Raw genomic sequence first — 20,546 nt, forward strand, 5'->3', positions numbered from 1 at the left:
ATTTTTACCTACTTATTTTGGAACATATAGTGTGTTATATTTTAAAATAAAATATAACATTTTTTAATACTTTTTTATCAAAATAATTTTCTTTGCATATTTATTTATTTATTTATTAAATATCAAAAATTAAGAACTTAAATAAACATATTTTTTGGAGTTCAACCATACGTATTATATATTAAATACATACATACATACATACATACATACATATATCAAACTGTCACAACATCTCTTCAATTGAAGGGGTCATTTTCAATATATTAACTTGAATAATATCATAAAAATTAAAATACCAAAATATTAACCTTATTATTTTTGAGTTATTATTATTATTATTATTTTCTTGTTCTTTTTATATTTTTTGTTTTTTTAAAATAATATGCTTTTAATAATTCCTTTAAGTCGTGATTTTTATTTTTTATTTTTATTTTATTTTTTATGCTTAATAAAAGAAAGATCATAAAAAATCACCAAATAAAAATCATATATATATTTGCATATTTTACAAATTTAATTCTTTAAACATTAATAATATAGTGGGGAACCAGCATTTTAGCAATATGTTTTTATTACACATTCAAAAAAACAATGGCCCTCATGATGCAATATTTTTGAATCGATTTTTTTTTTAAATAACTAAAAAAAATTAAGAATACTTAAATATCCAAACTTAAAACACTTTATTTGTAAGTTAAGGATTGTGGTATAACGTGATAGCATGGTTTCACACCGAAACAATTCTAAGTGGCTTCGCCGAACGTCAATGGTCGTCGATCTGATGATGGACGAGATTATAGGAAGAGTGTCTTTCGTTGGACGTGATTTCAGATCGTCGAGAGGGATGCCGATCGTTGTGTCTGTCTGCGCCGCAGCTGTGCTACCGACATAGATTATCGGCGATCAGATCCATCGAGGATAGGCGTGCAGGTACACGAAGCACGCTTCACTACGTTGTCAAGACACCTCAATAGACGTAACGCCGCTGCTGTTGCCGTAGTCTCCGATTATCCGAAACCAGGATCGTAGCCCCGCTAACTAACTCACCAACATGGCTAGCTAACTATGTCCAGAGCGATCTGAGTCTACTGATTCGCATGGCAATTGGACAAGTCTGATGAAGATGAACACGGCTTGGTTATTTCCTCACTTTCACACTATCACGCGTGGATGACAGACACCGACCTGACTCATGCAACGAAGCTTAGAGAATGATACTGCTGGTTCCAGTGTTGGTTTCTAGATCAGATTTTAATTTGACGGATGGATGTAGATTTTACCGCAAGCAAGATCGGTGTGTTGCCTCTGGAGCATGGTACGCTTCGTGCAATTTGGAAACGATTGTGTGCGGTGGATCGGGGGTGGAATTTCACGGATGTCGTGACTTTCTTGGATTATGATTTTACAGCTATGCCCGTTTCCATCGAGGTTTCGATGGTCGCTGGGCATCAGGTTCATGCTCGTCTTGGTTAACGATGGGTCTTACCGGTTGGTTGTCACCCAATTGGGCCCTGAATCTTTTGCCCTTGGTGACAATGTTATTTTGGCTCTGACGACAGTGCGTCTTTTGTATCAACCCCTCATATTTCATTTTGTTATCTCGCGGAGAAATTGTTGCTGCGGCAGTTGCTCTAGAAGGCTGGTTTTCACAGGTTAGAGGCAAAGACGTTGATGGATCTGTTGTCCACCTTGCGCCAGGGTTCAAGAGAAGATGGGTGACGCTGGCGAGCGTCAGTTTAGGGCTTTGCATGCACTCCCCTGGTATGCATGTGGGAAGGTGCGTTAACTGAGGGTTGTGTGAGAAATTGGTGTCCTTAACACGTGGGATTGATAGAAGTCTAAAAATGATTTCTGATTCGTATTCTTGGTTACTGGCTTGATAGAGTTTGTGAAAATTAGAATTGTGGATATCAGGAGGCTGGGTGTGATTCGATCATTTCGGCCACAATGCATCAGGGACAACGCTGCACTGTAGAGGGCAGAAAGCAGAAATCACATCGCTGAATACGCCTGGGTGATACACATCGTATTGTTACGTTTAGTGTTTGTGCCAGTTACTGTTATCCTTCCTCATGTACATAACCACAATAAAGTCATCCATTTAATGCGATACTTCTTACTATGTGTTGGTCAAGTGTGGATCTGAAGATGTTACTAGAATGGATTGGATGAACATTGATTGGATTTATGAGAATCTGAGTAATGTGACAATGCACTCGGTCAGAGTGAAAAGAAAAAAGGCTCACTGGTTCTAAGACTTTCTCTTACTGCCGATTATACCCTTCTGCGGGTTCCCTGCTAAAAAGTAACAAGAATCTCAGGTCTCAATAATACAGAAATGACCTAAAACATTTTGTGGTATTCACACTCATGCAATTTACAGACTGCGCACGCATGAACGCGTAAACAATGCCCTTAGGCTACAACTACAGCAAACTCGCTCAATTGCCTCGCAATAACGCCTGTGAGGGTATTCTTTCATTCAGTCACGTTATCATCTCCTTGGACTAGTGAGACTAATGTCAATACTGTGACGTATCTAGATCAGACTTCTTTTGACAATGTCTGGTGGATGGTTTTACAGTTACGCGATTTGTTGGTCGAGTTGTCGCTTGCGCTCTACCATGTATTGATAATGAGCTTCATCGATTTTTTTAAGTGTGGCTGGGTCTTCAGCAAAGCACACATAATAAGCAGCCACCGCACTCTCCCGTACAACCATTGTTAGGTATGTCTGTACCAACAAGAAAAACCACCTTGTTACTATTCTCATTCAACTTAAATAAAGTTCGCTATGAACATTTAGAGTTTATTTAATTATGAAGACACAAAATAAACACAATTGTGATAGTAATGAAGAGAACTCACCACAAAGAAACCGATGAAGAATGAGATGATGGAGACACCAACAGTGAGGTGTGAGTGTGTAGCAAAAGTCCAGCAACCACCAACTAGAGCTGTCAACACTCCTCCGATCAAGCAACTTGACAAGAGAATTGCCCCAGTTAGATCATCGTTGATCAGCAGCATAGCCCCTTGATTCTCAAACATGTCCCATGTACGCCTTGCCGACTTCACAAAACTATTTCCATGCAAGCCAACCTGAATCCAGTGTGTACCCACTTTAAAGATCAGTTCATGACTAGGTACTCACGAAAGTAGTACCACGGACCAGATGAATTCGTTTTTTTTGCAATATCTGAGATGAACTGTGAATCAACATCTGGGAGAATGAAAAGAGGATTACGTACATTTACAAAAGCCCATTTGTTGAAGTGTCTCATGAAAAAGTTGAGCACTCCAAGGAAGCAGTTTACACACGAGAACATGAACTCGTTCTCGCCTTGTTCATTAGCCAAACGTTTGGCCTACAGGGACGCCCACGACTTTCAGAATTCGTAATAATAATAACGTACTGAAGAGGAACCTAACGCGTAGAGCAAGAAGAAATACTGCAGGCTAAGTTAAAATCTTACGAGGCAGTGCAGTGTCTGCACTGGAGCCACAAATAGCGATCCCAGGCATATACTTCCAAATGAAATCGTCCAAGCACGTTGGAGTGCCCTTAACGTTGGCACATGTGGCATGTGGCGCGCCTGCAGACATCCGGCATTTCCAATAGTGACCCTCCAGTAGTGAGAGGGGACCTCGAGTTCGCTACTTGCTGAATAAACGAAAGCAGGTTTAACTGAGTTTCACAAAGTTCAAACACAAACCCAAGATGTAAATGATGAGAACGAACCTCGTAGTAGTATGTGCCCACAAGACCTGCGACAGTGACATAGACGATATTACGAAGGACCTCAATGGACCACGCCAGGCTAAGCACTAGCAACGCAGCATACCATCCGCCGTGGGGCAGGCTCACTGCTCCTGACACACCGAAGATCCATAATGCAAGCCATGCCAATGCCAGCAGCACATGCCACGCGGAGATGATATATAGACCCTTGTAATGCCTCAAAACATCCCGTGTCTTCTTATACATGCACGCAGCAAACGGGATCCTGACGGCAAATCGAACACCATAAGAACACGGAGGGTTAGAACTCAAGCTTAGAGGCACATTCCAAGTATATTTGAACCACAAGGTTTACAACATGAAAATCAACACGTTTCAAGCCCCTAAAACTTAAGGTCGGGAATACACAAATTAGGTCTGGTAGCTTGGTTACCGTTCCCGGACGAGGTGTACATAGAGGCCCTGGAAAAGCGCCGAAACCAGAAAAATAAGGCCAACAATGCCTATGGTAGTTCCAGTAGAGATCAGTATAATGCCCAGCAGCCCTGTTGCACGACATACCATTAGGGGAGAGGACAAGTACCAACAAGAATAAGATAAGAAAATAAAAATCAGACGAGGATGCAGAAGTACGATGACCTCTCAAACATTCCAGGCTTGTTTCATTAGAGGAGCTTCGACATTTTCTGCAGCTGGCCAATTAGCGCTAAAATAGCCCAAACCAGCTCATTCACTTTTAAAGTTAGTAAAGGAGCTCAAATTTCTTTTCAAGAACAGCTATTGACAGATGTGTAGAGTTGTTACGCAAAACTAACGAATAAGAAGCAAGGCGCTTGTTCATTAACGCATACCAGTAGCCACCGCACCCAGAGCCAGGCAGGCCTTTATCATAGTTGCACTCCGCACGACATGCTGCCACACCATTGCAAACAGCCACCCTGAGCCTGCTGCAGCGGCGAGCTGGGGAGCCCAGTGCTTTATGCTGTACAACCGATCCGAAACTGGTGGTGAAGGAGCAAAAATAGAATGGCGCGTCAGGTCTTCGTTTTCATTCGTTTTGATCACACCTCGCACTCCCAAATATATGCAGACACCAACCACAGCCCAGAAGTGGAAAAAAAAGATGAATGCAGCCCAATAATCCTTGCAGCCTTGCAAATGCTTCCTCTTAATATGCCCGTGTTCCTGAAATCAGGTGAATCCATCCCATGTGAGATCTAGTGATCAGCTACAGGACATCCACGCAAAAATGCTAGATTTGAACACTGTGAGGAATGACTGACCGTGGCATGACCATAATGAGCTTGTTGAAATGGCTGGTCCGGGGGAATTCCCATTTGTGCGTGATATGGTACAGCAACATCATCGTCCCTAGGGTTCATCCGCGGAGAACGTTGCGGTGGAGGACCCTCGTGGTGATGGTGCGGAGATCTGTGAACGGGCTCATATGGCATGGGAGGGAATTGAGGCTCGCCCTCTGGAGCCCTGTCTTGTTTCATTGGCGGGGGCGGAGGATCCGCAGCGGCAACAGCAGGCTCATATGGCATTGGAGGGAACTGGCCACCTCCATCGCCTCCACCAGAGGGACGTGGAGGAGACTTGACTTGTTCGGGAGGATATGCAACAATTGGCGGTTGGGGCCGTCTGGGTGACTCCGGACGGTTGAAACGCACCTCAGGCTCGTAAGAACGAGGAGGATGCCCCGCACCTGCGTCATATCTGCCACCATCTCGGAGATGGACAGGAGGGCCGTGTCTTTGGTGTGGGTCGTGCCATCTGCCATGCTCTGCTGGAGGATAGCCGCCCAAAGGACGCTCCCTCTGGTACCCTGGAAGAATGGGTCTTCGTTCATATCCCCCAAAATCAGTTTGCACCATTTCATACTCGTAAGGAAGAGGTCTGTCGTAATCTCCTCCAGGATAACCCGGCGGAGGCCGCCGACCGTAATCATCTGCATAGCCCCCTGGCGGTGGCCCTCTCTCGTAATCCGGGGCAAAGGGAGGGGCCCTCACTGGAGGATAGTCGGACGGGTATCCTTCAGGAGACCCCATCCTCGGGAATACCTGCGGGATGTAGTCCTCCGCGCGCATTCCTCCTCCCATACTACCGGGAGGGTACATATGGTAGTCACCAGGGGTAGAGGAGTACGGCCCTCTCTCGTAATCCGGTGCTCCTCTAAAACTTGGTGGTGACGGCCGATCCCACATCTGATGGTCATCAGGATACTCGGAGCGGAAAGGGAAATTCGAAGGAGGGGGGCCATCAATGTCTGGCGGGATGTACTGCATAATGTAAACGGAAGAAATCACGTTAGCGCAGGCAAGCAATGCAGCAAACCAGTTGCTGTCAAAGTGAGCAACGCAGGAATGTCTAAGATGCTAAGCCCCATGTGGCTGGGGAATAGAATTCACTGTCAGCGTTGATGCATCAGCACTATACTCTGGCGAGCTATGACAAGCTAAACTCAGCAATACAACACGTGACACAGAGAGCTCGATGATCTCAGCCTCCCGAAAGGGTGTTGGACCAAACTTCTTCAGTCCTCACTGCAGTCCTCAAACGGGAGCGTTTGAGCCCACAAATGATCTTAATAGTAATGATCAGGATGTGAACCAGTTCTACCTATCTGGGTGGAAGCTTCTTGTGAGTAAATCAAAGCCATTGTTTTAGTGTAGGCTTCTGTAAAAATTGGCTATTGTGGAATTCTTGCTCAAAAATAGTTTTTCTAAAATTCGATACAGATCTTTTTAAAATTTCAAGCCCTCGCTTCAACCAAAATTCAATGAAGGATTCTATATGTAGGGTGAAGCCCTATCGAGACAGGCGAAGCGAAATAGATTGTCCACTTTGCCTCTTCATAAGCACTTGATAGCAAGACCAAGTGTCTCTGAGTATTCCAGACAAAATATTGAAGCACCTTTCAGGCAAAGATGAGTGACATCAAAAATTACGATGCCAAGCATGAAAGAGGGTACATGTGACACAAAACAAGGGTCATGCCACACGAGGAGCCCCAGTGCATTAAAATCTCGATACTCAAGACCACGGAAGTTGAGTAACCGAGGCAGCACAAAGAGAAACTTATCCGCAACAAAATACACATTCCGGAGTTCGCAGACAGCAACCCAGCTTAGTTCCGTGGATTCAAGCAGGAATGAATCGAGAGGCAGTATCCGATTCTAAAATTGACAAATGTAAAGCAAATGTCTAAAACCTGCACACACGAGAAGGAGACTCACAGGATCATCGTGGCGGTCGAACGGGCGAGGGCCGAAGTCGTTGTAATACGCCATGGCCGGTTTCAAGCACTCCTACGCTATCCTAAACCCTAAATCAGCCATCGAGTGTAGTCACCTCTGCAAACCTGGGCTCCAGCTTTGGATTCCATACCAAGGTACCTCCGCGTTACAATTCAACGAGTCTGTTCACCGCGATTCACCACCTGCACACCGCTGCATCTAACTCTCGCTCCTCCTGGTAACTTCGATCGGCAACCTGTGAAGATTCATGAAACACGTGTATCCGTGCTAGATTGTCGCATTCGTTTCACACTCTGGATAGCTACCGACTGATTTACAAATTCAACACACCACCTCGACTTGAAAAACTGGATACTAGGGCGAGGCTAACCGCCAATTTCAACAACTGCCCATAATCAAGGCCCTGCCAAGATCACCAGCAGCAATCGATGATCTCAATCAAAAATTGGCCCTCCTCTCGTCCTCCTACACACCCCGTTTCATTCGACACATCACCATCTCGCTTACGCTACCGCAATCACACACTGCTTAAGTTGATTGACCCAAAACCAATCGTCACAGACTAGAGGACACAGAAGTACAACCCAACATTCCGAATCGGGTACGCCAAAACAGTTAACTCACCCAAAACCGGAAAATCTGTCTCGCCCAACGAGGCTACTGAATGACAGAATACAACTGACACTCAAGGGCCAAAGCTTCAATATCCAAGGACTAACCAGTACCAACAACCAAAAACCCAGCTTGAATTATGCCGTGCTACACTCCGCACAAGGGAAGCTACGATACTATTCTAGATGACTAGTAGAGCAGCATGCAGCTCGGATGATTTATGAATTGAATAACCAGGCCCTACCCAAGACTGGAATCAGGGGCAGAGAGGAGAGATGTCTAGGACGGCTAGGAAAAAGCGGAAAGGTACCGTTGTGGCCTCCGGGGAGAGTTTCAAGGGCAGCCTCAGAGCTGGCTGCGCCACAGAAACCCTAGGGGCACAGACAGCGAGACAAGCGTCATATTCTGCAAACCTCCCAAGTCGAAGATTATCACGACAACCCAACAAAAACAGCAACAACTAAAACCGTAACAGTAGCCAAAAGCTGAGATTGTTACCGAAGCCAAATAAAGCCATTCACCACCAGGCTCCGCAATCAATCAAGCAACAACACTGGCTTCCTATCCATAGGGCCCCTCTCCGCCAACAATCTACATTTCCAACGTGACCGTGAACGATCTGAGGTCTAGTCCTACTAGAAAATTAATAATAATCAAATTGATGATTCGCAGGCGCCGCATTCTCCTACGCCTTCGTCTAGACACGGTCATGTGTCCCGAAAGTGCGGTTATAGATCCGCGGAGGCATCGGATCCTGACGCCGCTCGATCCTTCCTCGAAATTCACATCGTGGGGGAATACATCGGATACTGACTACGAAGGGAATTTTGCGTGGCGCGACACTTGAATGCCAACGCTTTGGATGAACGATTGGTGGATGAATGAAACTTCAGTTGGATGAAAACGTGTTTTGTTCCTTGAAACTAGCTGGCCTGGTGTCTATATAATGGGATAGGTATAAAAAGGAATGAACTGCATGCGCAAGTTATGGAAATATTTATATGTAGAGAGATATATGGTTTTCTTAGTATAAGAGATCTGTTTATGATAAGTTCGTTAGGATTTTAATTCTTATTGTGCATAATTGCATGTGTTTTTGTTGTGTCTGTGTAAATAATGGATGAAATTATAAATCGTGCCTACAATGGCTTGTTCTGATTTTCTCATTATGTGTCGAGATTTGGTATTTGATGTGGTAGTTCTAATTTATTTATTTTTCAAATATTAAGAATGTGTGTGTGTGTGTACATATATGCATATACATGTAAGTAGTATGGAAAATGTTGAGAAATGATGAGTGTGTAATTTAAAATAAAGATGGTAAAAAGGTGATTAATAACAAATATTATGTATAAGAAATTACAAGAAGTTACAAGCAGTTACAAAATAATGTAATCAAAATTACAAAAAATATAATATAGAAAATTTATATGTTGAACCATTTAGAATTAATGTCCTACTTTAATAAGAAAATTGGAAACTTTTTTGTGCAAAACACTCACACATGGTATTAAAAAATCAATGTTTGTAAGTAGGTTATACATGTGTATATATGTATATATATATATATATATATATCTATTCGTGACACGTATAACAATAAAATATTCATTGTCCATATTATATTTTACGAACAGATGATAATCATAGAATATGTAAAAGATAAAAATGCAGAACGATATGAGGATTTTGCATCACTTTCCAAGTAATTACCTGTTCTCTTTATCACAAGGAATATATACATGCTTTGCATACAACACCAATAATTTAGAACCTATTAATAGCATGAAAATACGAGTATTCATTATTTTGTATTTGATATTGTTGCAATCCTGCTCGTTTTATTTTTATTATATATTTTTTTGTTTTGGATATTCCAATATTGAGGACATAAAATCAAGTCACTATTGATTCTCTTTCAAGCTTGTACTGTATGGTTTTTAGATTGAGTAGGTATCCAACTGTAGATCATGTGTAGATCATTGTGGGATTGTGGTTAGTATAAAGGACAAGCTTGATGAGAAGCTCATTGGGGTGGGTCTAATGTGCCCCATGAATTAGCCTCTTGCAACAACAAACATTTTATTTAATTTTAGATTGTTTTATTTTATTTTTCCTTCCTTTATTAGAATGCTCACTCCTTGTCCAAAACAAATGTGTAAAACACTCCATTACTAGCTTTCTAATTCTTATGCTTTTTTGTTTTTGTGTTTTGATCACATACTCTTCTTTTCCCAATTGCAAACCTCAGTATTCACCATGCTTCTTTTTGGGACACAAAGGACAGAAATCAAGAGAAACAAAACTCCTACCAGATGGAACAAAAACAAGCCTACAAAAGCACAGTATATGGTGGATGGAATATATGTAATACAACCAAGACATGCAGCACGAAAAGGGAGAAACCAAGCTTGACCCAGAGGCTCAGTCTCCATCTTTCAAACCCTAAAGTCAGACCTGGAGTTTCTGACCTTGGACAGATGCAGAGGTGGGTGCTTCATGGCCAGATGTGAAGCCTTGCTGACTATATCAGGGTACTCTGTAACAGCAGAGGTTCTGATGCTAAGAGCAGCAATACCTCCTCTTTACATTTGTTGTTTTTAGGTATTTTAGTTGTTTACAAGTGGGTTTTAGGGCTTGTGTTTGTGGGTTGAAAATCGAACCAGATGAAGCATGGTGAAGGAGGAGGAAGATTGTGGGTGATGTGCTACCTGGAAAAGTCCACATCCAGCACTTGATGCTGACGGCCTTTTGTAAAGAGATGCAGAGAGAGGAAGGCTTGAGTGAGCCACCTGGAAAGGACACAACCAGTGTTGCAGTAGATTTGAGTGCTGATTCGCAGCCCATGGGAGCAGGACAGACATGTGCGTGGACATTTTCTTCACGCTCTCATGTCCCCTCTTCTGTAAAGATAAGCTGGCATCTGTTCTCAGTGTCAGCTTCTTTGGCAGTTTTTAATTTTGCTTCGCTTTTCTTTTTTCCATTAGCAGTAAACTTACACCCTCTGTATGTTCTCTTTTGATTTTGCCTGATCTACAGAAAATAACGGCATCGTCGGAGCTTGCCCTGACCTGGACCACATCCTGTCCTTCACTGTGCTGTCAGAAGGGAAGCTGTGCTGTGAGCCATATGTGTGTAGGCCTGGAGTTTGTGAGATCTCTGCCCTTGAGAACTGTGCTGAAACCCGACACATGTAACTGGTCACAGCCGCATGAAGACCCGCCTGAGCTGATCTCTCCACTGTGCAAGGTGGGTTTGAACCATCACCTCTCTCTCTGTGTTGCTGTGACCTTCGTTGGCCAACGCTCAGGTGCACCTAATGGCTTTTTCAGCAATTTTGATTCTGGAAGTTATTTGATCTGCTAAATTAAGTCTCTCTCTCTCTCTCTCTCTCTCTCTCTCTCCCCGTGCTGCTTAACGGTAACAGCGTTGGATACTTGTGCGTAATTCTTCCGGATTTTAGCCCACAAATGACTGTCACTACTTGTGGGGTCTTGGTGAAGAGCTATCTGTAAAAAATGGGTTTGGGTAGGTTTTAGAGAGGAAGAAAACGAGGGGAAGGGGGAACGATAAACTCAACTTTAAACAGAAAAAGTAGATAGAAAGGAAAGCTGAAAAAGAAGAAGTCGAAGATGGGAAAAGGGAAGAGTGTTGAAGACAACAAAAGTAGGACTTTTCTATTTCTTTTTCTTTTACAGCAACAATAAAAAAAGAAGAAAATAAAACGAATCAATTAAGCAAAATACTGTCATTCAACTTTGATCCTCTTTTAGTAGGATTTACTCAGAGCAAAGCTGAGGATCCTTAAACTGTAAGTCTCGGTTTTTAGAGGTTTTCATTACGGAAGTAGTCAAAGTCAATAACAGTTGGCTTTATCATTTGATATTGGTTGTCCTATTGAATTTAGTCTAAAAGGTTGTACTCTAGTAGTCATGGCTAATCCTTTGAAGCAATATTTTACGTCACTGTGATCAAGGTTGCAAGGCTTCAAAAACATATCATGCAGCTTGAAAAGCGCAAAATTTTACACTGTTTATCATTATCTGTGTCAAGACTTGCTTGCAATTCGAACATAGTAAGGGCGTGAAGCAAGGTGAACTCGGTAGTTCATTTTAGATAGTTTTCTATAGCACATTTTCAAAATTGAAATCAAAAGCCCTCTGGAACTTAATGTTGGAATCCAAAGAAAACACTACCTCCTTTTTCGCAGCAACCGGGGTTTTTTCTTTAAGAATCTGCGACTAAAGGAGGGCGTTCTTGTAAGATTGAATTGCCATCAGGCCGTAGGTCTCTGTACTTGTTTGGATTTGGAGGCTTCAGAGGGACCTTCATTCTACCATCTGTGCATTTTATACAAAACAATGCAAAATATGTTTGTGCCATTCACACGTGTTAGTTTGTGCGTCTGCTGGATTGCCTCTGGAAACGAGGCTGCTTTCATGCTGAAACCGTGAGCGAGTACACTAACTTTCCTCATCAGTAGGGACATCACGTAACTAGCACGAGAGTAGGATTAACATTCTGAGGTAAAGCCTCAATTGAAGTTTCATGCGTCTCTTGTGGGGTACGACAATAGTCATTTTCTGGAGAATGCTTAGCTGGGAACTCTTTCACACTCCTAAATGAAAACTAGTATACTGGAATAACTAAGCTAAGCCTAAAGAGCTGGGCAAACACTTGGTTAAAATGATCTTGCTACTTTGCTGTCAAGTACACTAAATAAGAGTTGGAGAATAGGTTGGTTGAATAGGTGCATCAGTTTCTCATGCTTTTTCCACGAATCATCTTCTACAGCACGGAAACAGCAAATACTTAGTATGCCATTTATCAAGCAGATCAAAAATTGGTGCCTAGCCATGTTGACCAGGTTACTTTAAAAATGTAAAGAGACGCCTCATGAAAGAGTTATCCAAAAGTCCTTTACTTCTTTACAACAAAAGAAAATTACTATGAAACTCTCTGCTTCGCTACCTGTTCCATAGACTAGCTTGGAGACGAAAACGTCCACAAATCAACTGCCACTTTCGCGCAGCCCACGTATTCCTGGAACGAACACGCACACGAAGGAATCCCTCGTGAACTCTCACCAGCCGGTTTTAAATTAAACTTGCTAAACATGCAATTATCCCTCATTGCCTTCGACTGACAATTCTGAACAGCCAAAGCTCCAAAAATAGAGAACTTGCAAAATTTACATGATTATTCATATGAGCAGCACTTTCTTCTCCCGAAGCTTAACGTAGGAGCGCTTTTGCGCTTAGAAGTTGATAAAGAATATTTGCTTTGTCCTGGAAGAAGCAGGACCAAACCCCTAAGAGGTATACAATCGGAAACAGGTCTTTTGAGGTTATACTAAGAAATTTTGGGGCATACGCCTCTGAAAATTGTTGGATAGGTCGCACCATCCAAATAACTTGTACTGACTCTCTTGGCTAAAAGCTTCCAGAGAAGATGTAACACACATTTATAGAACAAATATTTATACCTGACCAGCAATACTAAGAGCTAATCCATGAATTGGTTCGTCCACACCAAGACTCTACATATCAACACAGTTTGAGTCAGGGAATTGGGAACTTCCACGAAGTAGAAGAAACCCTGTACTGGAAAAAGCTTACTCAACTCAGAAAGAAATCCATAACAATCGTAGGAGTCGTTTGAGTGGTAGTGGTATTTACAGATTCTCCAGTGCTAGCTGACGGCAACATAGCTATGCTTCGAGTCAACATTGAAGCTTTGTCTAGTGTGACGCCACCAAAGATATTGCCTGTGACGATGGTGTCAAACTGTTATAAACGAAGGAGTGACCGTCAGATTGGAACGCAACTCATGCAGCCATGCAACGAACTGTGGCTGCATTGTCAACATGTATGTCAGACAACTCCACATCTGGGTACTCAGAGCTCATGGCTGTCTCTTTTCCTCCACAACTGAGAAATCTTATACAATCAAGGTATGACACTGTTGACTCGTCTTCTACAACTGCATGTAGTGTGGGATGACCCGATGATTTAGGAACCGACCCTTGAACATTGGCAAGCCATTGGAACACGATGGGTATGATAGACATTGCTAACTCGGAATGTTAGCCATGTCAACAGTATAAAGTTTTCCACTCCTATTCCTTGCAGTTCATATCCAACTCGAGCAATCTAGCAACGTGCAGAGGAAACAAACTCAAAATTAAGATTCTGAAATATCTTCGTAGGAAAGGCACACTAAAATATGCAACAAAGTCATTCCACCAATGAGGATTTTGAACTACAAACCTTAAGTTCTGCTCATCATTAGAGATAGTTCAAAACTTACCAACTCTATGTTTTCACGAAACAAACGAATAATCGCCTCTGTACACTCTGATGGATCTGCCTACGCCATCGAAGAAATCTGCAAAAAAGGCCGAGAAATAGCACAGTAAATGTAAAATACCTCTGGTGCCGAGTAAGCGATTGCGTTGTAACCAGCACTTTTGCCATTGGTCTCATTGAAGCCCCTCGGCTTTCCAAAATAAAGCCCTGCTTAGAAAACAAGAAAACAGCAACTCTGTATTTCTGCATCGCAATTGGATTTCTACACTCAAAAACGACAATTAAGGCCTCAGTGGAAGGTTATATTATAACTAACGAACGTCACAGGGATACTTTGACGATCTTCACGCTGGCAGAGCCCAACTTTACAGAGTAACCGGAATAGTGCACCCCAAGAAGACACCGTTCGTGGGAAATTCTCGAGATGATAGAAATAAGGAAAACCTGGCACCATTGTGCTTGATACTGACCTCCAGTGAGTTCGTGCACGACCAAAATGTCAACCACCCACAGCGACCTTATGTTGCAGTGTTGATGAGGCTACCAACTGAGCGTGATCACAAATTCCTACATCACATATCTAACTTTTAGCATTCACGCACCACGGATTTCAACAACTACTCGATATTGAACAAGCCCGTTTGACTCACAACAGCATGCATGGGGTTGAAATAATCTGCCATATTCTTGGGAATATCAGGTGAAATCAATGTAAAAGAAGGGAATATGGAAAATCTTACCTGTGAGATCACGACAGCGAGTCGCAAGTAGGCAAAAACACCCAGAGCAGAATACGAAGCGCTGACAACCCGGTCTCAGGTTTCATGTGATACAAGTTGTTATCCCACTTGTATCTGCACAGGGATCCTTCATTAATCAAAAGAAACAACGCTTCATGTGTGAAATTCATGATACTGCATGGTGACAAGACATCTAAATTGAAAATAGGGTTACATTTCAGGTGCAATGGGAAGGGTATGTTACCAAAAACAAGTTTAAATGACGCACTCACGAATGGAATCTGATTGTTGGCATGCGTTCAATGCATCTTCAGGGTAGAGGACTTCCAAGCTCGTCTGTTGTGATCCACACACCAGCATCTCCGCAAATTGGAAGCTAACATCTACACATGCAGACACGCACAATAATCTCTACTGCTTCCCACAGATTGGAAACTCGCCATGCTTAGAAACTTCGCAAAGACAACGTTATTTGTAACAGAAGCACTCACTTTACTGGGAACCAACAGGGCCCAGCCTGTCCATTGCCAAGGCAATGATCTCCGGCCCAGTGTCATCCACAAGCAATTATATGGTAGTCCCAGCTGACTGAACTGGGCCAAAAATTGAGTACTCAATCCTATGCGTATTTATTTTGAACTTGGTTTTTTTTTGAATATTTTACAGGTTTTCATAACGTGCAAATCAATTGGAAGAAAGTTTTGTGATTTGTGATTGTATGTAATAGTGGTGGTGGAAAGTGTTGTAGTTGTCCTGTAGCAATATTTTGTAGAAGGGCTTGAATGTGATGCATAGGGTTCCCTAAAGGCGGGGCACAACCACTTCTTGTTGTAAATTCATTCAATTAATTTAGCTCTCTCTAATAATAACAAGATGTAGTTGTTAATTTCACAACAAGAAGTGGTTGTAGCAATTGACATATATCCATTGAATGGAGATTATTAGTGCCTAAGAAAATCGAAAGCCTCCCTTAATGTATTCACTTCCAAGGCTAAATGGAGTAAGAAAAAGACTATTTGGAAGAAGAAAGATGAGATAAAACTACATATTTTGTTTGATTTTCCAAAAAATTAAAGTATGCAATGAAGAATTTCTAAGCCCTCATATGAAGTTCTTAAGAAACAACTTAATTTGTAAATTGAAGCAATTCAATGATCAAAAATAAATTTGCCACTTTCCCATGTAATTCCCAAAACAATGAATTTTGCGATTGAACTAAGGTTGCATGATTTTGTGAGATTAGAGGTGGTTTTCAACATTTAAGAATTGTAAGGACTTGACTTAATGCTTCTTCATGGTATAGATGCCGAAGTTGACAAAGACAATTTATATTTACTAGATTCTTTGGACAATCTTTAAGCCATTATTATAATAAAAAATTAAAGAACATTTATAATATGGGTAAGATTAAATTGTGTTTTAGATTTTTTTTTCTAAGTACTTGGTTCTACTTCTTACAAAAGATAAATCAACTACTTGCGGTAAAAAGAAATTTGAAGAGAGAATGACTTTAGCCTTTTACACTTTTGCAATTAGTAATCACAAGTTGCCATGCATAATGATTGAGAAGATAGTCACACTAGCATGCATTGTGGGACATTTTTGGCCAATTTCTTATTTTAAAAATCAATAACTAAATAATATAATTATATTTAATTCATAGTTTAATATTTTTTTGTTTTTTTGTTTTTTTTTTTTAAGTAGGAAAGTCTTCTTATTATTTGGTAATGGTTCTAGGCACAATAAAGCATTTGAAAAATATGAAAGTAGTGTAGTTTTTTTTTTTTTTTCTTTCAAATTCTAATAATGTGGAAATAACCAATGCATTTAGAAATCATTGCAATACTAAAAAAAATGCTACAAGTATAACATGCTAATTTTTTAATTGTTGCAAAATATGTTATAAGAATCTAGAACAAAGTATCATTAAAAAGTATTCTAAGTTGCAAATGAAAAGTGGATATCATCAAATAGTAAGAAGTATCTAATGTTAGTTTGTCAAAGAAACTAGTAGATTCTAAAGTTTGTAATAATTGACAAAATAATAAATTAATTTAAAAAAAAACAAATGTGACAATTCCAAAATGAAGAGATAAATAAGTATTTTGCAATAGATGATAAAACTAGCAAGAAGTATCAAGATAATCTATTTAATAATGTTTTCTTTGAGAAAAATTTAAAAAATATTAATATAATCCAAAAAAATGAGACAATTAAACAAAACAAGTTAGATGCTTTAAGAAACAATATAGTTCAACAATATCAACAAAAATATGAATTTATGGGTATTAGCAAATTACAAAAATGTCTTATTGAGATAGAGCCACAATTGAGATTTGATGAGTTCATTGAAGTTGTTGAAGTAGCTTTAGTTGATAATTTTTTCTCAAGCATTAGAGATTTTTAATGATACTTGACAAGATTGTCAAAAGACATATAAAGAAACAAAAATCATATACAACTAACAGTGTTTGACACATTTAAAACAAAATAAAGTAGGGAAAATATCATTTCTACCCCTGAAATATGTTGAAATATCAAAAATATCCATGTATCCTTGATAATAGCAAATCTACCCCTCACTTTTTTGATAATATCAAACTTATCCTTCAACCCAATAAGCACTTTTTTTTTTTTTTTTTTTTTTTTTAAGTGCAATTCGAGCCCAACCTGTGTGCCGCTGGGCCTCTTCTGCACGTTTGGAGACACAATTTGCCTCTAGTGCCACATACACTACTGTGCAGCCATTTTTGACAAATAAATAAATTTCCGCGAGCTGAGGGGCCAGAGCAATCTGTTCAGACTCTCTTGAGATCTATGTGCAGTGCACCATATTCATAAGCACTAACTGAGATTGCGTGGTTTGTGACTCATCTTCGTGAATTTTCCTTCTACTTGTGGTGCCTGGTTTGGGAGCTGCAGAATTATGGACTGAGTCTGTTCAGAGGACAAAATTATTGTGCCGAATCCTCATGGTTGCAATTATGTGGACTTCTCTGTTCTTGGGGATCAGTGTGGCAAAGAATGAGCTCGGTGCATGGATTTCAGGCCGGAGAGGGCCTCCCACTCAGCCTTAGTAGACACACTTAATCTTATTAGACAGGAAGTCTACACCGACTTGTCGCTACACGATGAGGACCAGGGAATTTGAATCCGTGGTCAACCCCTCGATTGGCAACATCATCAATTTGTTCGATGCAAATGAATATGTCAAAATAAAATCAGGTAGCGCAATCACATACGCAGCAATTTTCCACATTATAGATATCTGGGTTCAGTAGTAGAGGAGTTTTCTAGAAGGAGATCCCCGCAACATTGCGCCTGCTTCGATTCTTCCATCACCTACGTGGTCAATCAATTCAGCCATTGCTCCTGCTTCGATCCAGCCCCACCAGGGCTTTGTTAGCCGCGACTCACCTCTAATTCTTTACCATCGTAACCCATAGCTAGCATCGGTTTTTCCATGAGAGGCGTTACCAATGACCGCGAGAAAGCCAGGGTGTCTTCATCGTTCGCGAAGCTCGCAACTCTTTACTCACGCAGCGGGAGCTAACTAACTGCCGCAGAGGCAGCATAGCCAATGTGAACACCTGCACATCTGAGGGCAGCTGCTTCCAAGACGCCAAGTCCATATCCACTGTCATGGATGCTCGCTGCGACTCCTTCACTTCCGATACTACTATTCAATCAAAGATGAGCATGAGCAGATTCTCTCTAGAAAATTGGACAACTCACGGAGAAGAGACAGGGAAAACATGCAATTAGCAAACATACTATCTCCCTCAAAGCCATACTGTAGACGAAAGCAATGATAGACCACATACAAAAACAAGGCCGCACGAAGCAACACTCCTTTAAGCACTTGCAAGAGGCACTCAAAAAACATCACATCAAAAGATCTTACCATAAAAATAAGTGCACACGAGCCAGATTTCAAAGCATTCATTAAACACACAAGATCTCAAAATTGGGTGTATATTTTCCCTTCACTCACCAATTATGAACACCAAGAACTTAACATCCTTGTACTATGCCCCAAAAAGTTCCCCAAAAAGTGCGGAAGAGGCCCTGTAGCACACAAGTTGGGTCCCAATTGCACTTAAATAAAGAAGAATTGTAATAGCTCATTGGATTGAAGGGTAAGTTTGATATTATCGAAAAAATGGGTTAGATTTACTGTTATAAAAAATACAAGGATATTCTTGATATTTCAACATATTTCAAGGTAGAAATAATATTTTATTAATAAAGTAATATCAATTTGAACTATACTTCTAGACGTTTATTTTTCATACTTAAACTAAGTACATATTTAATACAGTGCATACTTAAGTCAAAGATTAGCATACTACAACCCCTTTCTTACATGGCTTTTAAATATAAAACTACAATTGAAATATGACATTAATTTTCTTTGTTTTTTTACTGAATAGATTATTGAATCAATTGTTAAAAGGGATGTAGTTGAATAAATTGACATGAATGGATAACTTCATCTAAAAGAATGAAGAGTGGTAACAAGGATTAAATATGTAAAAATATATCAAGGGACAAGATTTGTTATGGCAAGAGAAGTGGAAGATGGTTTGCATGCTATAAAGTAGAAAATAATAAATGATAGAATTCATGATTGTAGTAATAATTTTAATATATCTTTAAATATTTATATTACTTCTCTAAGCAAAAGTTATTTGTCTAAGTTTACAATGACTTATCATATTAGCTACTACAAAGAATTTTAAAAAAATATTTCTTATTAAACTTATTGATGGAATTTTAATTATAAAGTTTTAAGAAGCTATTACAAAATTTTAAATTTTTATATAATAGAAATATTTTAAAAATAATAATTATCTTTAAAATATTTCATAATCTAGTTAAATGGTTGCAAACTCCAAAACATACTTTGCCTTAAATTTAATACATCATATTATAACAAAATATCATTTAAATTTTATATATGTGTATATATATATATATATATATATATATATATATATATATATATATATATGTATATTGTATATTTTGAAGAATCATATATATGTATATATATATATATATATATATATATTTATACACACATATACAAAATTGGCAACTTTATAAGAAGAATAAAAATAACATCTTTACTATAGATGAATCGATTTCATGTTTTTAATGCAATAAATCATGTTAAAAATTAATAAAATTTTAGATGATAATAATGTTAATTTTAAAAATTATAATATAAATATAAAAGATTGTTCCAATTAATTATTTGGTGATTTTTTTTTCAAAACCAAACTTTATTAATGGTACAAATGCTTCATATATGTCAATTAAGTAATTAATTTAATATCCAAAAAGCATTTAGATATTACAATTAATTTTTAAATCAAAAAAACTAAAATAATAAGATTAAAAATCCAATAAAACAGGTATAGGTGTATGCAAGACTAATTTAGTTTTTAAAATTGCTACTCTACAAAAAATTCTTTTATCCCCATATTGTCACGGACACAAAATACAGACTTGAAATCTAACAAGAAGTTCAAGAAGAAGTGGCAGAACTAGATTAAACAGATGAGTACAAGAACAACACTAGAAAGGTGAGCTAGAACTCCAAGAGATGTGTTGTCGAGACTGAAGAACTCTTCAGCCTCGACTCCTATATATACTACTGAATAGGAAGCTTCTCGAGCTACTTCCGCTAACTAGGACGCTTCTCCAACAACTTCTACTAATTAGGAAACTTCTCGAGCAACTTCCTAGAATCTATCAGAATATTCTAGAACCTTCTAAGAGAATCTTTAGAGAATATTCTAAGAATCTTCTAGAACCTTCTAAAGGAATCTTTAGAGAATCTTTAGAGAATATTCTAGAAGAATATTCGAAAAAT

General features: G+C 39.6%; 2 protein-coding genes and 1 long non-coding RNA gene across 20 annotated transcripts; 1 reads left to right on the forward strand and 2 right to left on the reverse strand.

Annotated features, from left to right (window-relative positions):
• Positions 1 to 2,167: 2,167 nt before the first annotated feature.
• LOC112296125 (uncharacterized) lies at positions 2,168 to 8,265 on the reverse strand. Its single transcript, XM_024548323.3, has 9 exons — positions 6,985 to 8,265; positions 5,029 to 6,027; positions 4,597 to 4,930; positions 4,179 to 4,290; positions 3,746 to 4,010; positions 3,480 to 3,599; positions 3,255 to 3,371; positions 2,872 to 3,105; positions 2,168 to 2,737 (listed from the first exon to the last, which is right to left on the reverse strand). The coding sequence occupies exons 1-9, from the start codon at positions 7,036 to 7,038 to the stop codon at positions 2,588 to 2,590; spliced, it is 2,385 nt and encodes a 794-aa protein (XP_024404091.1). The 5' UTR covers positions 7,039 to 8,265; the 3' UTR covers positions 2,168 to 2,587.
• Positions 8,266 to 9,841: 1,576 nt separating this feature from the next.
• On the forward strand, positions 9,842 to 11,999 carry LOC112295873 (uncharacterized). The gene is made up of 2 exons (XR_002973773.3): positions 9,842 to 10,481; positions 10,657 to 11,999. It is a non-coding gene; the product is annotated as an uncharacterized LOC112295873 (long non-coding RNA).
• On the reverse strand, positions 10,569 to 15,879 carry LOC112295872 (uncharacterized). 18 transcript variants are annotated; one of them, XR_016498652.1, is made up of 10 exons: positions 14,934 to 15,150; positions 14,666 to 14,779; positions 14,396 to 14,492; positions 13,927 to 14,004; positions 13,641 to 13,769; positions 13,296 to 13,384; positions 13,103 to 13,156; positions 12,813 to 12,905; positions 12,589 to 12,660; positions 12,035 to 12,405 (listed from the first exon to the last, which is right to left on the reverse strand). XR_016498652.1 is itself a non-coding variant. In XM_090244777.1 (9 exons), exons 5-8 carry the CDS (start codon positions 13,648 to 13,650, stop codon positions 12,601 to 12,603), a joined length of 213 nt encoding a protein of 70 aa, XP_090100903.1. In that variant the 5' UTR covers positions 13,651 to 13,769; positions 13,927 to 14,004; positions 14,396 to 14,492; positions 14,666 to 14,779; positions 14,934 to 15,150; the 3' UTR covers positions 10,569 to 12,405; positions 12,589 to 12,600. The 18 variants fall into 18 exon arrangements, 2 of the variants coding, with proteins under 2 accessions (XP_090100903.1, XP_090100904.1); XM_090244777.1 differs by lacking the exon at positions 12,813 to 12,905 and having other exon boundaries at positions 10,569 to 12,405; XM_090244778.1 differs by lacking the exon at positions 12,035 to 12,405 and having other exon boundaries at positions 12,517 to 12,660.
• Positions 15,880 to 20,546: the final 4,667 nt, after the last annotated feature.

The sequence above is a fragment of the Physcomitrium patens genome, chromosome 19 (genome assembly GCF_059467195.1).
Source record: "Physcomitrium patens ecotype Gransden chromosome 19, ASM5946719v1, whole genome shotgun sequence".
Taxonomy (NCBI): Eukaryota; Viridiplantae; Streptophyta; class Bryopsida; order Funariales; family Funariaceae; genus Physcomitrium; species Physcomitrium patens.